At 40.2% G+C, this 24,729-nt stretch overlaps 2 protein-coding genes across 2 annotated transcripts; one reads left to right on the top strand and one right to left on the bottom strand.

Annotated features, from left to right (window-relative positions):
- Positions 1–1,059: 1,059 nt before the first annotated feature.
- On the top strand, positions 1,060–3,712 carry LOC139656264 (protocadherin 18-like; the record flags this gene model as incomplete). Its single annotated transcript, XM_071533779.1, has 2 exons — positions 1,060–1,261; positions 3,174–3,712. Coding segments are annotated over 2 exons (741 nt in total), but the record flags the coding sequence as incomplete, so codon positions are not given.
- Positions 3,713–16,475: 12,763 nt separating this feature from the next.
- Positions 16,476–19,430, bottom strand: LOC139656263 (intelectin-like). Its single transcript, XM_071533778.1, has 7 exons — positions 19,376–19,430; positions 19,107–19,160; positions 18,746–18,993; positions 18,431–18,589; positions 17,296–17,416; positions 16,947–17,050; positions 16,476–16,628 (listed from the first exon to the last, which is right to left on the bottom strand). Exons 1-7 carry the CDS (start codon positions 19,428–19,430, stop codon positions 16,476–16,478), a joined length of 894 nt encoding a protein of 297 aa, XP_071389879.1.
- Positions 19,431–24,729: the final 5,299 nt, after the last annotated feature.

Genomic DNA, 24,729 nt, shown 5'->3' with positions numbered 1-24,729 from the left:
GCTTTCGTCTTGCATGTTCATTAGGTGAAATGTTCAAATGTTCCTTCTCTCTTGGTGTCTGGAAGAAAGGGAAGACTTGGCGCAGCTCGGGCTTTTATCCCCGCCGTCCGTCAATTTCCCCCTAGATTATCCTAAGGCGACGTTCGGAGCTGAAGTTTTTCCGCCCTAATCTGTGCTTTTCCCTCTGTTCCCTCACTTCCTCTCTATAGGACGCCTGTTTCAAGGGAGATCTAAATTGGCAGGGTTGTAATTTTGTGAGCAGATAAATGAGTGTGAGAAGAGATAGGAGGGGTGTTGTATAGAAATGGGCTTCCTGGCGCAGAGTGATCCCTCCAGGCCTTGACGCAGTCATTTAACTCTCTCTGATATTCTCTCAGCATGGACTTATTACAGTCTTTTTCCTCCCCAAAGTGGAAACTAGTCTGCTAACTAGACCGTGGTGATTTGTACACGGAGAACTCAGGCAGGTCGTGAAGCTCAATTTGATTGAGTGACGTTATTTGTTACGTGAGTTTAAACAGTTGCCACACTGCAGGATCAATAGATTTGTCACTGGTGGTAGACGGCCCATTGGTTTGTGTACACAGTGATGGGGCAGCCTAGGGTTGGAAACCACATGGTTATATTTCAAGCTTTTGCAATCCAAATAGAAGGTTTAACACACTTCACCAAGTGAAATAGAGCACAAAGTAGGTGGTTTTTAGGGTGTACTATATTACCCAGCTGCTACCACTGGGCCCCATTCCAGATGAAAAATAAGTGTCTCCAGGCAGGCCACGGGTTTTCCAACAGTAGCTGTGTGTAAACATCCGCTATGTCCAGAAGCATTAATCTAAACCGAGATTAAAACCCAACCAAAAACTTTGAAAGACCGCTGTGATTGGTTGATGGCTATTACCCTGCGTTGTAGCAGCTAAGCCCATAATCAAGGCGAACATGAACAGATAATCTCGATATGTCTTTGCGGACCCCTGCCCACCAGCTTAATCCCCAGATTTAGAATCTCAGATTCGGAATCCTGGATGATTAATCCCATATTGTGGATGTTGTTCCCTGCAGGGGACCCTCCGCCGGGTGACCTTCTCAGTAGTCAGCCAGCCCCAGGACGGCGGTTGCTATGACAGCGGCCTGGAGGACTCGGGGACGCCGAGCAGCAAGAGTTCATCAGGGCCACGGCTGGGGGCCCTGCCGTTACCGGAGGAAGGCTATGAACGGACCACACCGGAGGGCAGTGTGGGGGAGGAGGAGCATGTGGAGAATGGTAAGGACACACACACACACGTGCACGCATACAAGCACACACACACACACACACACACACATACATATACACACAAATCAAAGTGAACAACCAATAAAATTCACATAAATCCAATGAATTGAAAGTGAACTCACAGAAAAGCAAGGTCAGGAGGCTCCAAAATACATGCGCCAAAATACATATTTTGTTGCTCAAGGCTGTATGTATACTGTGAAAGGGTGACACGTGTTGTTTACACACACACGCACACACTCAGGCGCACACACACACACAGTTACACTGAGACCCTGACAACAAGAGCCCTCATTGATGTTTTTCATGTGCTTTAGGCAGAGCTTTCTCTCCTGATGTGATAGGACTGCGGTTTCTAGAATTGAGCAATTACTGTGTGTGTCTTTATGTGTGTGTGTGTGTGTGTGTGTGTGTGTGTATGTGTGTGTGTATAGGTGTGTGCGTGTGCACGTATATGTGTGTATGTATGCGTATGCGCACATGTGTGTGTGTTTGTGTGCGTGTGTCATGTGATGTGCTTTTGAATACTAGCAAATGGGTGAAGGTATGTTGTGTCAGTGCTTTACACCTGGCCTTGGCTTCATTGTGCTGAAGCCCAATCAGTAATCTTCCCTTTCACCAAAGAAACAGCTTTTTCCTCTCTCTCTGGGTTTTTGTGACTCACTTCTCAAGGATGGAGAGAGGCAAAAAACACATTATTTTTTCCTTTCTTTTTTATTTTCTTGTTGTTTTTTTTCTTCTTCTCTGTATAAGGCCATGTCAGAGCTGGAGCAACAGCGGTCAGTCGTCATCAAGGTCACCGCGTCCTTGGTGACTGACTGTACTTCTGTGGCTGTAAATCTTCTTCAAGTAAAGGGCCGAAGTGTTTGTCATGGTCAAATGGAGAGGACTTAAAGAGAGAATTCATCATTTGTGTAATTGTTTGTTTGGTTACATCTGGTGCTGGTTAGTGTGTAGGCAACAAAATCAGAATCAGTTTTCAGAATGTGGCTCCTTTTGAATGCTTCAAAAATAATTCATTATTTAAGTTTAATGCAACTGAAGCTGAATTTAGATTGTGAGTAGATTTTTTTCAGCTGCTCAGGAGATGAGGATAGAATGTATTAATCAATACCTTTATATCTAGTTGCATAACACTTGCACCCTTCCTCAAATCTCTATTTCCTCTCTTTATTGTTAACTTTTAATTCATCTCTGTCCTATTAACACACACACATAACATGGCCTGCTGTAAGTGCATCGTCAGTTTTTGCAATTGACAGAAAAGCCACACATACCTCATCTATCATCATCATAATTATTGCATCCATTTTCCACTGTGTCAATATTATTTTGTAAAAGATTGGTTTACATAAAGAATCATCACTGACCTTTGACACTTGACCCTGTAAGACATCAGCATCTGGTCTCTGGTGGCCTCACTAACCTCTAGCTCCAACACCCAGGGGATGTAATGGGGCCAGTGTGGAACTTAATCCCTTCCTTACATGTGAAGATCCTTAGAAATATGTCATTCAAAGTTATGGTAATTATCTTATCTTTGACCTCGTTAGTCATTTGGTTTGACCTCACCTCACCTTTCATCTAATGCTGACCACTGCTGGGATTTGTAGGAAACATTTGTGTGATTTCACTGAAATCAGCAATTTCTGATCCATTTTGTTCTAACAGCACTTTGCCTGTCTCTCTTGCTCCCTTCAAATTTAATCTTTTCCTTTATACCCTTTATCCCACATCTTCCTTACCCAACATTCATCTCATCTCCCCTGTCGTATTCTTTCACCCCTCTGCTCTCTCTTCCTACTACTTTGCCCCCTTATCTCCTTCCTTCTATCCCTATCTATCTAACTTTCTTTCTCCTGTGTTTGTCCTACACTCTTTTCTCTCTCTCTCTGTCCAGATGCCAGACAGTTGCCAGACGTAGCTCTGACAGGAAAGTGTACCAGGGAGTGTGATGAGTTCGGCCACTCGGACACTTGCTGGATGCCCGTTCGCCCGTCACCTCGCCAGCGCCAGCGCCACGGCAGCGACCCCCCGCGGCTCTCCACCTTCGCACCGGGAGACGACAACAATAATCTCCGTGGTAATGACCAAGAGAGCGACAGCGAGAGCGCCGGCAGCGCAGGGAGCTCCGAGCCCGGGGTGGTCGTCGGCGGAGGAGGTCAGAGGTTACCCTTAGCCAACGGGGATCCTCTCGGCACCCTGGGGAGTGGAGACCGCAACAGGAACATGGGCGACCACAACCGTAACCTTCTGAACCGGAAGATGACCTCGGCATCCTATGACACGTTTAGCAGCGCAGGCTTTGGGAGGCGCCAACAAGAAGAGGATGGAGGGGAAGGCCAGAACCCGCCCGAGGTCATACCACTGACGCGGACAGGAGGGGACTACAAGACCACGTCCTGCCTCACGTTGTCACGCCGCGAGGTCTACCTGTGACGGCCCTGCGATGGAGCGACCCGCCCCACCGCTCCCTTTTCACAGAAGGAGGGATCGGTCCGTGCTGGGTTAAGACTCTACTGGCAAGAGTATGCAGACGTCAAGAGAGTGCACAAGGCCTTTTAAACCTGTGAAGATGTGAAAACGTCAGAAAAGACGTTTTCCAAAAGTCATATATCAAATTGGAACTTTTGGATTCTGACTAATATTTATAGGAACTTAAACTTACGCGAGTGATGGATCAACTCTTGGGAGCGCTCAGACCAGGAGTACTTTCTAACCTGAAGTCTTTTTATAGCTACTAGTGAAGGTTGCCCATGGGCAAAGATCCTCTTATGCCGATGTGGAGGAGGACAACTTCATCTCCTCATCTTTTTACCTGAATCCAATGCATGCCTGACCTCCTGCCATAGGGGGATCTGTGTGAAGAAAACAGAGATGGAGTATGACTAAATGCTGATGCCATAAACGCCTCAGCACAAATGAAAACTTTCACTGAGGTTACAGCAAGCATGATTTGGACTCAGCTGGTGAACCAGATGCTGAAAAACCGTTGTGGTCTTATCCAAAATGGATGAAAAGAAGTGACGGGTCATTGATTGAGTTATTTGGATCTAATTCATACCAATCAAACTTTCTTATGCCTAATCAACACTATAATAACATGAGGCAAGGATATTAACCAATCAACATAAAACTGCAAAGACCGTGAGAATCTAAGTCATAAACAGAATATCAAAGTACCAACAAATATGGCCTCTGTACAATAACAAAAAAGGAAAAAAAACACACTGATCTCCAAAATCAGGCGTTTTTTCCTAAAAATGCATAGTGGAATCAAGAGGAGAAAAAAAAGACTTTTTTACAGTAATCAACTGTAACCATTCGGAATACAAGGTCCTCATACGTTGTCAGTAGTGCCACAGTATTCCAGCGTGTGTGAAAAAATAATGTTAATAATGTTGATCTTTTTGCCTTCTCACCCAGTCTGTATGTACTGTATATATGTGTGTACTGGAAAAAATGGCAGTGTTATTGCTCAACTGCTGTCCACCGTTGCAGAGCACGCTAAGGTGCTGATTTCATTGCTCGCCTACAGTATTCTAACAGATGCATCCAGTGTTCATGTATCATAAATGTTCCTTCACACACACACACACACACACACACACACAAGCATGTAAACACAACTCATACAGTGCATTTACAGATCATGAACATACATACGGCCACACAGTTTATGACATGATTTAGTGGCCATGTAACATAAAGTATATAATACCTTGCATTACCATATATACAGAAACATTAAACACACACACATACACATACACACACAGTGCACATAAAGCACATTAAAACATAAGTACAAACAGAAACCCACATACAGTACAGATATACGCAACTTCATATGCACTATGTGTGTATGTGCTCTTAATCATAATTTTAACATATTGCCTCTCATAGAACTAGCTGTAGCATTTTGCCTGCTCCCTCCAGCCAGTATTTAAACATGAAATGTATTTAAATAATTATTCATCTTTCTGACTGCTATGTGGGGTTACATTAAAGGGAATTTCGATGACATCTATGTAATGATAGACATTTTCGGAATATGAAATATTCCACATACTGTAAGTAGGACTCATAGAAAAACCAAATTTCTGTAAAAAAACAAAAAAACAAAAACAAAAAAGGACTCTGCATGAAAGAAAGATAATGCTAAATTGTTTTGTTTTTTTAAAACCACACGCCTTTTTGGATACTACGCCTATTTGGATACATGTGTACTGTATGTGTGTGCTCATGGGGAAAGGGAGATAATGATGGGAGCGAGGGAGTCGGCTTCAGTGGTTCAAATTGTTCCTGCTTTATCAGGGAGAGAGGATAGGGTAACCTTGGGCCTTTCTTTCAGTTTCCAGTGCCTGGATCTGGCACGAAGGGTGCCGCAGGCTGAAAAAAGAACACAATGTAGTGGGAGCGTAGAGTTCTGTTGCTATCCTTTTCACCATACAGTGCCGACCTGAACACGCCCATACTGCTGTGCTGGCCCACACAGATAACAGACTCCTTCTTCACATTTGTCCTTCCCAGCAGCTACAGTATGACTCCAGACACACTCTGCTGCACTGGGCTGGAGGGTGGGTGTGGATCCAGGCCAGCACATCTTAATTCCCATCATCAGTGTGTGGTTCAGTGGTGTGATAGGGATAATAGGGTTAGGTCGTCCCAGTAGTCTTAATGAGTTTCCTTTCTCCTCTCCTCCTCCCTTGATCTGCACTGATCTCATTAATGTCTGGATAGGGGAATGTAACACTGCTGAAAATTGCCAGTGAGTGTGTTTCTTCATTTGCCTGGTTCTTACGGATCAGATGAGGAGGAGGAGACATGCCATGTTAAGGAAGCACTGTAATTTAGGTCATAGATCCTTGTAGAGCATAGAGTCTAGAGCCTATAGAGTTAGCCAGCAGCTGTTGCGTTTAGTACACACCAACACTCAGGTAAGATGTGCCACAATGCTTAACCTACTAACTAACTACCCTGTGGTTTTTCTACATGGCCACACACACATTCACACACTGTTGCTGCTTCTCTCTCGCTTCACACAAACACAATATGTTGTGTGGCCACAGTGGTATTGTGGTGACCAGGAGTTGGGTGTACCATGACCCCTCCATTCATTATAGCCAGTGGTAATTCGGGTGATAAGTGGGTGTACCCTATGGGGTGGATATACTGTGTATACCCTCAATTACACTTTTTTGTGCCCAGCACTCTTTGTCTTGGTTTGGCTCACTGATCCACTCCCAAAGCCCCCATCAACCCTACAAAGCCCCAACATGGCTGTTGACTGAGCTCTGTTACTGGTGGACTGTGCTGAGGATGTACCAAACTCAAGGCCTGACATACTGAGTTATTCTATTCATGGAGTCTTGTAGATGAAATCTAGCGTGAGATCAAAGGGATTGGTCAACTGATCACAACACAGGGTCTGTACACTGAGAGACAGACATACACACACACACACTCTTAGTCATTAGTCTTAGTTTGTAGGATAGGTGTGTCTCAATCCCTTGACTCCAGAGAGGTCCTGAAGAACTGAGGCCAGTTCATAAGTTTTGTGAGAGAGACTCTTGATACAACCCTGCCTCTTCAAAGTGGCAGATATTTCTTCAGACTGCTGTTTTATGGCAGTTCCATTATGGCACCTTTCAAACCCTCAGATGGACTTGGGGGAACCTGCTGTACATGAATCTGTGTGGGTATGTATCTTTTTTTATACTGCACGTTTAAACAAGAATATGTTTCAGTCTACTGCAAAACAGAGAGGGGAGACAGAGAAAGAAGAGTGTAACGTCTGTGATCTATCATCCACTAGTCAAGACATTTTTAAAAATGGACACTTCAAGGGACATCAAGTACTTGTCGTCCCCCTCCTGCTGTTACCATTATAGCCATGTACAGATAAAACTACGCTGTAGAACAGAGAACTGGGAAACCATAACAGACAATGGCATGCTTAAGGTCTTCAATTCTGCACTTAAAAAGAAAATGAAAAAAACTTTTATTTTTATTTTCTCTTCTTTGTTTTCTTTTCTTGTGGGGCTGGCTGTGTTTTTGCTGCTCCCTTCCTGTAATTACTTAATGAACTAATTGCATTTGCTATGACGAGGAAGAAGGGGAGTTGTCGACGAATGGTTTGGTATGAAGATGAATCATGTAAAAGTTTGACTTTGACATTAAAAACTTCAAACACTCTTGTGTCAATATGTCTTCTTATTTTTTTTTTTTATATGAGGCTATCTACTTTGTCATTCCCTGTCTCTTAGCTCTCACACAGTAGACACTATGTTAAACAACCTTTTCCCATTACACAACACTACAGCAGTTAGGGCACATACAACAACAAAGTATTCAGTATCAAGCATTCATCAATATCAGTTTCAGATGACCAGTTATCAGACAGCCAGTCCACGCACATCAAACACTTTCAGACAAAATCAGTTGTGATGCTCACCTATTCACACCAGCATTTTCACACCCTTATCTAAAATGATCCACCCAGAGAACTAAAATACTTCCATTTGACAGGTTGACACCCTGATCACTCTTAATGTAGTTATGCAGTAATATTAATTGTCACCTGGTTAACCCCAGTATTAACTAGAATGTCACTCTAAATACCTCTGTTTACTACCTGTAAAACGCGCCACAATCCATCAATTCTAAAAAGTAAATTAGAAGTGGATCCTGCAATAAGAAAATTTAAAAAATGTGTAGGTGATGCAGAGTTAGACTTAACACAAAATGGTTCTGAGGTATTAACTACTGGCAAGATTAGTGTGAAGGACTCTAAATGTCAAAAGTCATGCAATCCTCATTTCATTGTCTCTAGCATCCAACATTGACACCATGTGGGCATAAGTTAGTATTGCTTCATTTTTATTGTTCCAAATGTTCATTCTGTACCATTATGAATATTATTTTGAGCTGTTTTCCCATGAGCCAGTTACTATATCTTATCATTTGTCTAAAGATTCACCTTAATTGAACTAAAGTAAATTATCAGCAGATACAAATACTGTATATGTTTCCAAAATGCTGCTAATATCGCTGAGCAATACCTACATTATCTTGCATGTTCAGTATAACAGCCATTTAGTTTAAGCCCACAGCAGGAAGACATGGCTGCCAGTAAAGTTTATAGCTCAGCATGTGATAAGGCCTGGCTAAGATTCGACTGTAATGAAATACAATGTGACACAATCTGGAAAATCATTATTTATGGGTCTGAGAGAGCTCTAGTCATATTTCAAATTTTAAGGAAGAGTAAAATCAGATCTAAAAAATGGATAATGGATGGATAATATGCTTAGGTGTGAATCAGAGAGAAAAAATGAAGAAGCTGTGGCTTGTTGAATGGCTCGCTGAATGTTGCTATGCATACTATTTTCAAGGCTTTTCAGACTATCTTAGTAGAAGTCTATGGTAGCCATGCATTTAATGTAGAACAAAACTTTAACATCAACCACTATCAAACCAGTGTTCACTATCAACCAAGTCATTTTTACATAAGACCAGGCAGCTGACATGCACTTTGTACAAATGTGTACAGCATCGGTTAATGCTGGCAATCATTTTCCAAACTAATACAACTCAATATTCAGATCACAGGTAGAGGGCGCAATGAATTAAGCTGTTTGAGAGAAGACTTGAATCTTAAGTAATCTGCCCAGTGGAGGAAACATGTTTAAAATACAGGAGAAAAAACTACAAGAATGTAGCACATTTCATTTGTGGTGATTATTTGATTCTTTGTTGAAGAATTTTTAACTGTTTTTCAATTAAAATATACTGTATTTGTTATTGTATCGTGTGATGGCCACCAACAGTATACAGTATATGTTATTGAGCTTTAGATGGAATGTCAGTTCATGGACTGTAAGGCCATATAAGCTGTTTGTATCCTCAGTATCTGCAATTAGCAAAAACGACCACAGTAAATTGAAATGACAATATTTGTCACATTCTTTAAGAAGCTATTTTCAAATAAAAATTGCTTTACAAATTACTGACTGTGGTTTTAGGTCTTCTGGTAAGAATTGAGTGGATGTTATTATCCCCAAGGGCGAAATTGTTCTGAAGCCTGCAATAAAGTCATAAAAAACACACATCAAAGTAAAACATTAAACCACGCAATAAAAGGTATTAGCAACCTGCCTTGACACATCAACAGCATCAAGTATCAAATCAATCAAGGTCCAACCATAAGTCACACCTTTTAAGTAGGGACCATAAAAGGCTTTGTACATAAATCACATGGCTTCACAAGATAAATGGACAAGAAGCTGTTTGTACTGCAAAAGCTCAAACTCTTTTAATTCAATTCCCACTGGATATACCCACATTGTATTGATTTTGTAAAGGCAGAGGGAGATGCTGAGAAGGAAACAGTTCTTTTTTCAATGAACATTGTGCTTAAGTATAATTTCGAATTGCCTTCATGTTAACAGAGAGATGACCTTGGGCTTACTATCATGGCTTCAAAGTCAACTGACATAATCATATAACATGCTGAAATTTCTTGCTTATCCTGACATGAGGAAATGTGTCCAGTCCAGTCAATTAACATATAGAGCAGGGTGCTCCAGCACTCTCCAAAGAAACATTCAACATCACAACTGTTGAGAATACAGTCACAGATCTGATCAATTCTGTCAGAGTGCTGTGATCTTCTGTTCAGGATACCTTTGCAGCAGAGCGGTAAACATTCCTTTTCTCATTGATATGCCAATCTGCTAAAGTGAGATTTGGTCCTCCCTGTCATCCTCCATCATCCTCAATCATGTTTTTTCATCTTTTCATGGCCACATCAGCCTGAACTCATCACAGCAGTACCATCAGCATGAATTCCTGGTGAAATTGCAGCAAATAACATAAAAACCAATACACTGTTTTCCTGGTAAAGGTTTTTTTTTCCAAATATGTATAAACCTGGTCAGAGTTTAGCTTAGTATTTATTCAGATGTACTTGCTCTGAGAATACCATATTTTATCATTGCTTCTGTCACTGAAGCAATGAATCGCCTTTTTTACATTGACAATCAGCGAGGAAGGTGGTATCATACACATTAAAATTGTCTAACCCCCAACTGCAACCCTTTATATTCACCATAGACAAACAATAAAAAAGAAGAAGAGTTATAATGGCCATTGATATTGCTGATTGGTTTATGCCAAATTTCATTGATTGGACTCAGCTGTGATTTTTTTTTATTATTTTTTTTTATCAAAATTGGGTTATCCACATGTCCCTAATCTTTAAATGTCACTCAAGGGAGCACTCTTGGTCCACTGTCTTCTTATTATATGTTAATGACATGAAACCTCCAGGTTCTCGTGACCTCTTTCTTTATGCTGATAATTCTGCATTACTTACACACACACAAAGACAAAAGTGTGATAGAAGACACCTTGAGTTCAGAGCTTTTGAAATTCAGAAGATGGTTAAGTGACAGTAAGCTGTCTCTTCATCTTGGGAAGACCAAGTCTATCTTATTTGGATCTAAGATTAAATTTAAGAAATCACCTGGTTTTAAAGACTTAGGTGATACATTGATTACTGAGAAGGTATGGGTACATTATCTTGGTTGTCATTTAGACAACATTCTTTTTGGAGTGAGTATGGCACACAAAGTGCTTTCCAAGATCAATAACCGGGAGACCTGCCATATTAGGGAAACCCCCAAATACTGGCGACAGGAACACCATTGGGGAAAGTAACCTCTTACATGTCGCCACAAAACCATAACGCATCATTAATTTATAACCTTATGACATTAAAAATTGACAAAAACAAATTGGGGCTCTGCTAAAAGACCATAATGCACTTACTTCAGACGAATTCACACCATATGAGCCTATAAAGAAATATAGATGCTTTTTGGACAAACGATGGGCAACAAAGACGCTATTTAGTTGTAGACATTCTTCTGACACGAAATATTATTATTAGAGGGATTTCTAATTTGCTGTAGACTAGGCCTGGAAATCAACTGAGTGTAAAGGCAATTTTTACTTTATTTCACCACTTTGCCATCGAAGTCGGCATTCCCCACTGTCTCCAAAATGTGCACACACATGGGTCAGTTTCTGTAGCTGTACGCACATTCTCACCACAAGTGAGCTTTTTTTAATAATCTGTGTGAAGTAGCGCCTGCCGTCCATCGCTAACCCGTCTAACTTGAAGAATACGCAGAAATGCATAGAAAAACAGAATTTCTGTGGCGCCTGCCATCTCCACATTTGCATACATTGCAGGAAAGAAGGAATTTCTATCTGGCTAACGGAGACGCATCGATGTGGCCAGGTGTAAATGGAATGCGGATAAATCATATCTGGATACTATCCGGATAAGGGACGCATGAAATGACAAGTGCAAATGGGGCCTTAGTTTCATCAATAAACAATCAGCAGCATTCAAGATATTGTATTGTAAGGCCATCCTTAGCCCAAATAGTGCAATTTTTAAAAGGCCTACATGAAGCAATGACATACATCATATGTCCCTAAGTTTCATTAAAAAAAAAGTAAAGTCAAAGATATTGTGTGACAATTATATTGTATACTGTATAGACAACTACACAATAATGAATAAACATTGGCTCAATGGCATCCAAAATGTTGTGCATGATGGACGAACAGATGGACGGACAGATTGATGAACAGACAGGGACTGATCCATAGTATCCATATATTATCTGTTAGGTTAGGTTAGGTTATATAAAATGAAGCATCATGTGGGGTTGATGTTTCCTCCTGGTGGAGCATCAAGCTGCTCTGACCTCCTCATTCAACAGTGTGGAAGTCTGTGGCTGAAGGAGGACACATGATGGACACACTCACTCTCACACACACACACACACACACACACACACACCAGAGTTAGTTATGATTCTACTTCTTCTTGAATCTGCAAAGGCACATACATGATAACTATTACAGTAGCTGAAACACTGAAGTTCTAACAGTAGCCTATGTATTTTGCTACTGACACTAGCCTGTAGCATTACTGCACAGATTCGGCAGAGGCTTCATTTGGCAAACTACTAGCAAAGCACTAATGTGACGCTAAGGTTAGATAGCTTTTAAATAGCATTTTAAGATGTTAACAACAGTTTACAAGCTTAGCTAGCAAATATCAGCTAGCTAGCTAGCTTCAGGCTAGCTATAAATAGCTGATCAAACTAAGTTGGATATTCACATACAAAATGTAATAAACTGTCCAAAATCATGTCTCCAACATAGTGTACCATTGTAGTATGTTTGTCCAATCCAATGTGGGTAAACGTAGCCTCTGTAGCAGCACAGCAAGAAGCAGAGAACAGTGCAGGGAAACAAACACACCTCAAGCTAGCGCCTGGTGGTACGCATGCTCCCTCTAGTGGTACGCGGAGGAATGTCCGAAATATTTTTTAAAAATGAAATAAAATTTATTTAAAAACATATAATACTATCAAAATACTACTAGGAATGAAAATACCTTAACCAATTGAAATGGGATTTAAAATTTCCTGTAATATTTTTGTTTCAAAACAAAATAAATGTTTGCACGCGCTACTACCGGGAGTAGCGCGTGCAAACATCCACGATTAGCTACAAGCTAAACTGTGATGGCAAGATAGTAAGCGGAGGTAGCTAAAATGATGAATGGTTCAAAAACACTGCAATCGTGGCTCCAAACGGGAACTGGAAGAGAAGTGCGGATCAGGAGGAGAATATTTCAAGCAGCCCTGTAGAAACTGAAGTGGACAACAGTGAACTGAGCACAAGTGGCTACTTCAGCAGCGCCAGTGAAGTCTCCACAGCACATGCTAGCAGCAAACAGCGCAAAACAGTAAGGAAATATGACTCGAGTTACATAAATTTGGATTCAGCTGGAGCGGGACAGAGGAAGAGCCCAGGCCACAGTGTGTGGTGTGATGTTCTTAGCAATGAATCCATGAAACCATCGCACCTCAAACGGCATTTTACAACCAAACACACAGTGCTGAAAGACAAACCAGTGGATTTTTTTCCAAGAAAACGTGATGAACTGAAGCAGTCCAAGTCCATGATTCAATCCTGTGTTACACCCGTAGCCAAAGCACAGGAAGCTTTGTATCATGCCAGCCTCTGCATAGCCAAAGCCGGTAAGCACACAACTGGCCAACAACTGCGTGTCCACCATTAGCCAAAGAGATGACACACATCATGTGTGGGGAGAAGAACTACAGCCGAGCACATATTCCAGCTCCTGAACGCGTTTGTCCAAGAGAATGGACTAGAAAAAGTGTGTTGGAGTCTGCACGGACGGCGACCGGGCTATGACAGGTCGCCACAGCGGAGTAGCAGCTTGAATTCGCAAGGTGGCACCCGAGATGCGATGGACTCACTGCAGCATCCATCGCGAGGTGCTGGCGGTGAAGAAGATGCCTGATGAATTGAAGTCTGTGCTGGACTCGGCTGTGAAAACTGTGAACTTTATTAAGGCCCGACCGATGCATTCTCGCCTGTTCCATGTGCTCTGCGATGAGATGGGCAGGGAACATGTCCAACTCTTGCTTCATACGGAAGTAAGGTGGTTATCAAGAGGGAAGGTGCTTTCGAGGCTTTTCGAATTGCACGGAGAGGTCCAAATGTTCTTACAGGACAAAAGCTTCCCCTTATCAGATGTTTTCGAAGATACTGTGTGGCTCAGTCAACTGGCATACTTGTCGGACATTTTCTCACGTTTAAACAAACTGAATTTGGGACTACAGGGACTCTCCATCAATGTTTTTGATGTGCAGGACAAAATCAACGCAATGCTGAAAAAGATGGAGTTGTTCAAAGTCAAGGCAGGTGATGTTTCAGCTTTCCCCACTTTGGAGAGTTTTCTGTCTGACAACGACCTGACCCTTGATGATGGAGTCAGGGACAACATCGTTGCACACCTCGTCTTGCTTGACAACAGTTCCGCGAATATTTCCCAGTGATGGCCGAAGCGAACAAATGGATGAGAAACCCGTTCAACATCGAAACCTCTGAAATGCTGAAGGACTTCACTGTTGGTGAGCAGGAGAGTTTAATAGAGTTGTCTTGCGACAAAACATTGAAGTCTGCTTTCAGAAAGCAGTCGTTGTTGGACTTTTGGATAAAGCAACACAGCAAATACCCTGCGCTTTCGGACAAGGCCGTGCGCTTTCTCCTTCCTTTTGCGACCACATATCTGTGCGAGAAAGGCTTCTCTTCACTTGCCGTCATAAAAACGAAATACAGAAGCAGGATGGATGCTGAGCCAAACCTGAGACTGAAGCTGACCTCGATTGACCCAGTCATCGCAGGACTGTGTTCGCAGAGGCAGGCGCACCCTTCTCATTAGGCTTATGTAAGTTGTCAATAGTCACCAACATGCTGTGTGTGTGTGTGTTTGAATGAAGTACAGTTGTTATTCTTCATGTTCTCACTTGCTGTATGTGTGTGTGTGTGTGTGTGTGTTTGAATGAAATCCAGTTGTTATTCTTAATGATCTCACTTGTGTGTGTGTGTGTATGTGGGGCTGCCTCTTGCGTTGTATGAGAGTTGTATGGAAGAGTTTAAGTGCCAGTTCTAGTGCTACCCCTTTGTACAGCGTGGCTGTGGCTGACAAAAGTCAACAATAAATAATATTCTTATTAGGAATAAATTTGCCTCCTGCGTGAACTGTGCGTAGCTGAATAGGGTAGGCCAATACGCTACTGTATTTTAATGTCGGTCATAATAGTAGTACTTGGAGAGCCAAATATTTTCTGAGGTGGTACATGGAGTAAAAAGTTTGAGAACCACTGGTCTAAAGCATGTGCCATGTAAACGTGATGTCCTGGGTTTGAATCTGGTCCAGTACCATTGTTGCATGTCTTCCCAGTCTTTCCTGTCTCTCTTTACTTTGATCTGTCCAATAACGGCAAAAGTACCAAAAACATACTCTTAAAAGAAGAAAAATGAATGTCAGAGCTGTGATATAGGATTTGGCGATATTCTGAAAGACAACAAAAGCTAAACAACTGTTTTTTAATTTGAATGAAGACCAGCAACACACATTAAATGTTTATATGCTTAGTTGAAAAAGGAAACAATCTATAATGGTTGAGCTATTCATCATAGTTAAAGAATCCTCAATACAAACCTAAAGCCTAAACTAATGGGTAGCCTCAGCACCAAAAATGAGAAAAAAAAAAAAAAAAAATAGTAATGGGTGTATGCTGTGCTCCCTCTTTAATTGATTGACTATTGACACAAATATCGATAACAGGCAAGTGCTTGTATTTGCTGTATTTTGTGGCTGTAAGTTTTGTTGACATTAGTAATATTTGACAACAATACAGTAAAACAGACCAATGTGATATGCAATGGGTTAGAATGCTCTAAAAGCCTTGTTCTCCATCTACAAATCAAACTCTTCAAGAATGTAAGCGAAAATTTCCCAAATTTATCTGGCCAAAAAATCCAGATTGGGCATTTTGTTGGTAATTGAAACTGAAATATTTGGTTCAGTGGTCAAACCTATCTTATGTAAATGTAAGGTGCTATTTAAAGCTCTAAACTGACTTTCAGATCTTTCAAACTTTCAAAACAGTCTTTGTGCCTGTAGACTCATACATGTGTATTGAAACACTTGGGTATAGCTCTGAAACCCTCACTTTAGTATTGATTTACCATGTTCTGTGTTTCAAAACCAAAATATTGTGTTTAAAGTGCTCCCAAACACTGATATTAGTGTTTCAACTTGAGCCGCACCTAAACACCAATCCTAGTGTTTCAATGGCTACATAGCACTGCTCATGGTGTTTCAGAACCTGATAAATGCTGTCTCCTTATTCCCCCTTCTAACACAATGTGACAATATATTATCATGTGGAGAAAAGGTAATTAAATAGGTTTAAAATAACCAGGCTACTGAAAGATGAAAATCAATACAACCACAGTACATTTTAATAAAGTGCAGGAAGTTAAACAGGAACAAATCATGCACTGTTGGTAATGTAAGCCTCAACTCTTCAGTGTTTAGTCCATTCTACAGTGCCACATTAAAATGCTAATATGATACTGTCACTATTGTAGACACCATCAGTGTCTATCAGTGACACTATCAGTGTTGTCTGGAATTATCATTCCAAATAAGACAGATATAAACCTGGCCATGTTACATGGCCATACAGAGTAGCTGGGCCCAGCTCAGAGATGCAAAGAACATAAGGGGACATCAGCGATAGAAGAGCAGCACAGCTGCCTCAGTAATTTGCCTGGATGCACTCCATTCACTGTGGGTCCCATAGCCATTCCAGTCAAAGGAAGTGAAGTCTCCACATTGTAATGGTGCAGCCTCAGGGAAGTGTCCTCCTCCACCAATACAGAACTATAAAAATACACATACACAGCCTTGTGTTATATTGTTGATATATTTGCAAAGACATTCCTCTGTCTTACATCAGTTTTGGTGTAACCTTAACCCTCAACTCCTACATGCCTAACCTTAACCTAATTTGGTAATCAGTACAGTTGTGAGGATTTCAGGACTTCAGTAGAGTTTAATTCTGTACACACTCACCTACACACACACACACACACACACACACACACACAACATGCATGCACACAAGGACATACTTTTCTGTTGTAATATCTGCCATTAGTGACCTACTGCAACAAAGTAGTCACATAAATTGACTCTCACATGTTCAATATGGCATCCTGTTGGTCTGGTCCCAGAGCAGATGGCAGTGGCAGCACGCTCAGTGTTGATAGCTCTGAAGGTGATGTAGCCTGGGGTAAACTGACCTGTAGGAGAAGCACAAAAAATACTTTTCAGATTCAGTCTAGGGCCTGTATGTTTTTAAATAAAGATGCTCGAAGCTAGATACAAAGAGCTTTCACTGGGCAGATCACATGAGCACAGAAACCTGCACATTACTACAGTGCATTAGTACACATTTTCTCAATATTGTACCAAGATCACAGCTGAAGACAAGAGCACCCCATAGGCTATCTACTACACACAACATGATCATTTTAAATTCTATTACCTCTCGCATTGGGTCCATAAAACATCTTTGTGGTCTCTGTATTTCCATGATCATATATGATAGGGAAGGATGGTCCATTGTTGGTGAGGCAAGACCCTATATTGTATCTCACTGGGTAACGCTTTACATTGAAAAAAGAAATGTTAGTACTATTTTCCTACAGCAATCACAGTGAAGCATTGAGAGCTATATAAAAATTACACTCCAAGCATTAAACTAATAATAACGCCAATAACTGTTTAAGTGTAGCACTTTTACCAGTATTACTAAGTGCTGTAAAATAAATGGGACCAAACCAAGTGGACCTTAACAATATAATATTAACAGGCAATCAGCTGTAAAAGAAAATATATATATATATATAAATATATTCAAAAAACAAAGCTTGTACTACTGGCTCCATCCAGGCCTGCTCAAAAGAATAGAAATACTGCAGTTTAAAGGAATAGTTCATCCAGAAATGAAAATTCAGTCATTATCTACTCACCCCCATGCCAATAGAAAATTGTATAGTTTGTTAGTCCATACAACAGTCCCGGAGCTTCCCAGTTGAAGTATGTTGTGGCGGTCTCCAAAACAACTGAAGTTGCTGGAGACCTATCTTCACAGTTCAAAAAGTAACCTTGTCAACATGTGTTAATGAAATAAGGATTCTTCAGGTTTCTTCAAGGCTTTTTTTAATCACTAATGTTTGATGTCCAAATACAAAGTAATTGGTTTAAAACAGTATTTCTACCTATTTTCAAATTTTGAAGGCTAAATGGCCAAGCCGGAAGTCTTGTTGCTGCTAATTCGAGCTAGTGTTACCTATCGAGGCCGGGGTGTGCACAAATGTAACGTATTTTGAAATCAACAGCTAGAGTGGCAGTTTCAGCTAAATAATGGTATAAATGTTGGTCAACTGCCACACTGCAGTTGTTTTGGAGAAAGCTGCATTGTACTTCTTCCGGGGATCTCCAGGACTGTTTTATGGACTAACAGAGTTTACCGATTTTCTTCTGGCATGGGGGTGAGTAGAAATTTATCCCTGTTCCTTGAAAAAAAACCACAAAAGCTCAAGCCTTGCAAGTCAACTCAACAGTTCATCTAAGGTTATGTACAAGTGGAGAATGTATTGATGCACAGTAGATCTTACTGAAAAGAGTGTGAAGAGGTTTCCCCCATATGTGGGTAAGAAGCGGCTGGCTGTGTGGTACCGTAAGATGGCTAAGCTTCTCCAGTTATCCAATGGGCTGTTGTTGGGAACATGCCACACTGACATATCTTCTGCCGCTAAGTCATAGTAACCAGGATTCTGGGAAAGAAATGGAGCAAGTGAAGCAACCTTCCCTGTGTACTTTTTCTTTCAACTGCAATTCAAGCATTGATGTTTTTTTTTTCCATGAATTATGTTAACCAAAATGAAATCAGAAAAACACAAGATTATTTAGTCAGGAACCATCTACTGTACCTTGAAGTCATCAGAGGTGGCACTTTCTGCCGTTCCAAAGATGTTTCTGTTGGCCCAGTTCCCATCTCCGTGTGGCAGATTAACGTTGTTACCCTGCTGGCTGGACCAGCGGTCACCCAGTGTACATTTGCCATACATGTTGTTCTCATGTACGCTCGCCACCAGGGTCCAGCCACCGCCTGCAGTGGTCATGTCACAGAAAGTCTGGTAGACCGTGCCATGAGCAGTGGTCAGATAGTACAACCCATCTAAAGGAGTGAAGACATGGATGAGTGTGCAGTATTTTGTGGCATGAAAAAGATATAACTGACCGGATCAAACACCTAAACAACAACAATGCAATAACATGAGATTACTGCACCTGTGTTAACACTGGATTCATCTTTTAGTTGTTTGCAGCTTCTGGGTGCAGCACCTGCACAGAAAAGGTCAGATTCTGATTCATGGTATTCTAGCATCACCACCCTGTCCACATGTACAACAAGTGTTTGTCAGCTCAGTCTAAAAGGTAGGTTTCTATTACGATGTGTATTTGTATAAAACATAATTTAATGATTACAAGCAGGAGAGCAGACAGTATCAGGGAAGTTATAGAGATAGATGATGAAGTGCTGTAGGTTAATGCCTTACCTGACACATGGTGTATGGTCAGGGAAAGGACAAAAAAGACGATCCAAATTGCCATGATGACTGAGGAGACCAAAAACAAATCTAAATATCGGTTACAACATTCTGACCCCACATTTAGATGTTTCAACATTATTTTAACTTTACACTGCTATATATACTAAACATCAGTTTGATCCAATTTTGTGTGACTTACCTGGATAAATAGGATACTCAGACAAAGACAAACCAGAGCTTTCTGTACTTGCTCTTCTTCTCGCTATACTCTGTATTGTTCTCTGACTGATGGTTTATCTAAGAATGGTAAAAAACGAAACAGTGGCAGCATATGTTGTCACACCACAACTCTCCTCCTGTGGACTTTTCCCAACTCACCGCCCAACAAATAGGAAGTGGCCTGACACAGTTGTAAAGAACAATAAAAGGCAATATAATGAGGAGTGTAAATGTAAAGTAATAATAATAATGATAACAAGAAGGCAATATAAGAAGGCTTGTAGTTTGCAAAGGGCAACAGAAAATACAAAACAACTTTTCCTGATGGCAGTCAGTATAGTCATTTTGGTGAGAAACCATTGCATGTGTGTCTGTATGTCTCTGTGATGGAATCTTTTTTTCCCATTCTTTTTTATTTTTTATTGCACATTATTACAAATAACAATAAAGACAAATAACAACGACAACAACAATCAACCCACCCCCCACAACAGTAAACATAGATGCAACCAAGCAGACAAACAAACAAAAACAAAAAAACACAGCTAAGTAGCCTAAGTATACAGAGTATACAGGGTCAGGTATACAGGGTCAGGTCAGAGTCTCTCTAGGTACGACCACAAGGGTGACCATGTCCTCCAGAATATGTTTGATTTCTGATGCAAGTCATAAGTCAGTTTTTCCAGGGGTAAAAAGATCAAGGCCTGTGACAGCCACATACTTGTAGAGGGTACTTGTGGAGTAGACCATAACAATGGTATACATTTTTTAGCTAGATAAACCAGAATATTTAACAAACACTCTGTGTCTTTGTCAAAGATCGTAACTGGTTCATACAGGCTTGAACTCATAACAAATTGTTTTCCTATAATGTTTTGAATGGTTGAGTGAACATCTTTCCAATAACTTTGGATCTTGTCACAGGTCCAAAATGAGTGGATAAGAGTACCTGCATGATCATAATAGCCTACTTTGTTCTTCTTGAGAGAAGAACACAAATGTTAATCCATTTCATTCCCATACCCATTTTTACAGTCTAGGCTACTTGAAAATGTCAGCGGTATATATTGAGGCCTGTATAATCCCACAATTACTTACTCTGTGGCATTTATTGTTTGGTTATTTTATTATTTTCTGCTATTTCTATTGATTCTTTTTATAATTATCACTACCTTGATTGGCAGAGTAGAGCCAATCAAAGCAGAGCCAGTTGTCAGTTACAAGGATGGACATTTATCTTGTCATGATTTGTTGAATCTTCTGTTTGAACTGTGTTGAACTTTGCCTCTTCCACTCTGTCTCCATTTCACAGTTTCCCTCTCTCTGAATAAAGCAAAGTAAAACACAGACATAATAAAAATGTTTTTCAGTGCAACATAGAACAGTGCTTCCTGCAATGCAGCTTCCTTGTTGGAGTGAAATTACTTTAAACTTCAGGTACAAAGTTTGGTGTAATGGTGCAGAGACCATAAAGTTTTATGATTGAATAATATATCTGTTCACTTCAAACATTCTTGGCTGCAGTAACTATTTTTTTTTTTTTTATTGCAAGGAAAATGTACAAAACAATGTAGGGAAAGAGTAAACCAAAATACAATAAAAATCAACCAACAATGGTGGATATGTAGTTGTAGCACAAAAGAAAATAATAACAAATACACACAATCAAAATTTCAACACAATAATCACAAAGGCACAAGCAAGGTATGAGAAATTAGGCTGCAGTAACTATTACTAATATATTACTAATGCAGGAAACATACAAGATAAAAGACTCTCACAGTATAATGGCTGCCACTGTATTTTGTGAAGATAACATCTGCAGGGGAACAGTTTTGGCAGAGGGTTGAGGAAGTACAGTTCTGTTTGCAAACACGTGGAGTTGATGGAAATAGCATGAGGGGAAAAAATTTAAAAAAAAAACATGATCCAGTCCTGATTATGGGACTCTCTGTAATGCTTGATCTTTGGTCTTTGTCTCCCTCTCTCTCTTCATAGCTTGGTTTATTTTTAGAGCAACTTGGTTTTGGTGGTATGGAGGGTTTTAAGGGCCGAAACTAAATATATAAATACATAAATAATGATATAATTAAATGCTTAAATAAATGAATAAATATATAATTATATAATAAAATGCTTCAATAAATGAATAAATAATTATGTGATTTAATGCTTAATTGTCACCATAAATAAATCACAAATTAAATGAGACATCAAATTTATAAATGTTAAATTTATTTGTATATTTATTTATTTATACATTTATTTATGTATTTATTTATTATATATTTACATTTGTATATGTATTTATTCATTTGTGTATTAATTTATTTATTTACTTATTCATTTATTCACACATTTATTTATCTATTTATAATTGTATTTATTACTTTAATTTATCCATAGTGTAACTTGCTGCAGCGAAATAAATAAATCTGTTAACTTCATCCATCAAAAGTAAGGGGGCGGGTTAAAGCCTCTGATTGGTGAATGAACAGTATTACAGACCCAGCAGGCTTAACCAGTCGATCGAGCTCTCTTTGATCGAGCTATGAGTTGTTCAGCTACAGCCTACATATCTACCATTGTAGCACACAAGATTTCATTAAAGCCAGGGTAGGCAACTTTATTTTACTGTTATTTGGCCAAAATGTCATATCATTATCATTAGATTAGACACACCACGTATGAACAGTGAGGCAGGAAAGACCGCTTTCAGTTTTTACGCTCCTGATAGATGGAATATGCTGCAGGACTCTCTTAAACTGGACCGATTTGTTTCTATGGAAAATTTCAGGGCGCTTTTAGAGGATGCATTATGTGGAGATTGCACGTGCTTCTCATAGTCTTGTTGTTATTTGAACCTGGGAATTTCATGTGATTTTATATTGTTTTATATGTTTTTTCTGTTTTTTTGTATTTTTTGTTTTTTGTACTGTAATGTTTGTAATGTGTTTTTATCTTGTGCTGTAATCAGGGCGTCCTTGAAAAAGAGAGCTTGCTCTCAATGGCCCTCCCTGTATAAATAAAGGTTTACATACATACATACATTATGTCATATACCTCCCTCTATCTATAATTCAAGCACTCTGAGAGAAAATCGGGCCTCTATGTCTGTCCCTGGCTCTGTTATCCTAATCGCCAAACTCACAGCCATTGGCCAAAATCTCACAGCTCACGGTAAGCCTCAACCAATCAGGAGAGCTCTTCCGGGGTGAGTGTTGCTGCCCCTCATGCGCGTTCCCAGCCATTGCTTAAAAGCCGACCTGCTAAGCTACAAGTTCAGTGATAGCGAGAACGTCTTGAAGACGAATGCCCAGCTTGCTGAATTTCTTCTGGACAGGTAACTAGTTATGTTATTTTGCTATATTATCTAGCTATTTTATCTTGTGGTGTGACTTATATACGTTGGTAGTAATAAGTGGAAACTGCATAAACAGGCGCAAGTGTTTGGAACGGCTTTGTGTTAGCAAGTAGCCTGGTAGCACATTTGTACGTCAGCACAGTAGCATTGGTTTGTGCTTTTATTTTGAGTGACCGTGCTCCATTTTTAATAATGTAAACAGTACGTTGTAATAGGTAAGCAGCTGTGCTAGTTAGTAACAGCTAGTCAATGTAGTAGCAACTTCTTGGCACTAAACAACTGTTTTGATGTCTTCCAGTCAGGATTTCGGCCACACCACAGCACTGAGACTGCCCTTGTTAAGGTCGTCAGTGACATCCACTTAAACACAGACAGCGGCAGAATTTCAGTCTTAGTATTACTGGGTCTCAGTGCTGCATTCGACACGGTCGACCACAACATATTACTAGACTGACTGGAAAACTGGGTGGGACTTTTCAGCACAGTACTAAATTGGTTTGAATCCTATTTAAAGGACAGGGACTACTTTGTGTCTATAAGTAATTACACATCTGAGCGGACAAAAATGACATGCGGAGTTCCCCAAGGCTCCATTCTGGGGCCTCTTCTATTCAACATCTACATGCTTCCACTGGCTCAGATTATGGAAAACAACAAAATATGTTACCATAATTATGCAGACGACACACAAATTTACATAACCATATCGCCAGGGGACTATAATCCCATACAACGCTGCGTAAGTGCATTGAACAAATCAATGACTGGATGTGTCAGAATTTTCTTCAATTAAACAAAGATAAAACTGAAGTAATTGTTTTTGGAGCCAAGGACGAACGATTAAAAGTCAGTGCACAGCTTCAAACGGTAATGTTAAAAACCACAAACCAAGCCAGAAATCTTGGAGTAATCATGGACTCAGACCTGAATTTCAACAGCCACATTAAGACAATTACTAAGTCAGCCTACTATCACCTTAAGAATATATCAAGGATTAAAGGACTTATGTCTCAGCAGGATTTGGAAAAACTTCCATGCGTCCATGCGTTTATCTTCAGTAGACTCGACTACTGTAACGGTGTCTTTACAGGTCTCCCAAAAAAATCGATCAGACAGCTGCAGCTGATTCAGAACGCCGCTGTTCAAATCCTCACTAAGACCAGGAAAGTGGATCACATCACTCCAGTTCTGAGGTCTTTACACTGGCTTCCTGTCTGTCAAAGAATTGATTTCAAAATACTACTGTTGGTTTATAAAGCACTGAATGGTTTACGACCAAAATACATTTCTGATCCTCTGCTACGTTATGAACCATCCAGACCTCTCAGGTCGTCTGGGACAGGTCTGCTTTCTGTCCCCAGAGTCAAAACTAAACATCGAGAAGCAGCGTTCAGTTTTTATGCTCCACATATCTGGAACAAACTCCCAGAAAACTGCAGGTCTGCTGCGACTCTCAGTTCTTTTAACTCAAGGCTGAAGACTTTTCTGTTTGCCGCTGCCTTTTATGACATCAAATAACTATTCATCTCTCACACTGCACTGTAACCTTTATTCTTGTATTTTACACCTGTCCTATTCTATTTTAGCCTATTTTTTTTGGTTTTTATTCTCTTTTATTCTCTTTTATTCTTAGCTCTTTAATTAACTTTATATCTCTTTGCCTTTTATTTGAATTGTATCCTTTTCATTTTGTCTCTGTCTTTGCTTTTAATGTTTTATGTAAAGCACTTGGAATTGCCCTGTTGCTGAAATCTGCTATATAAATAAACTTGCCTTG

Source organism: Centroberyx affinis, unplaced genomic scaffold, assembly GCF_046629955.1.
Source record: "Centroberyx affinis isolate AG114_WGS23_722 - 3 ecotype Tasmania unplaced genomic scaffold, CSIRO-AGI_Caff_v1 ptg002428l_1, whole genome shotgun sequence".
NCBI lineage: Eukaryota > Metazoa > Chordata > Actinopteri > Beryciformes > Berycidae > Centroberyx > Centroberyx affinis.
This window is presented reverse-complemented; position numbering and strand designations above follow the sequence as displayed.

Bases quoted from the DNA above. Each gene is read 5' to 3' on its own strand.
- LOC139656263 (XM_071533778.1), bottom strand. From the start codon at position 19,430: ATGGCAATTTGGATCGTCTTTTTTGTCCTTTCCCTGACCATACACCAT. The intron at 19,161-19,375 runs GTAAGGCATTAA...TTTTCTGTGCAG, and splicing joins GACCATACACCATGTGTCAG to GTGCTGCACCCAGAAGCTGC. The intron at 18,994-19,106 runs GTGCAGTAATCT...TCACTCCTTTAG, and splicing joins TGAATCCAGTGTTAACACAG to ATGGGTTGTACTATCTGACC.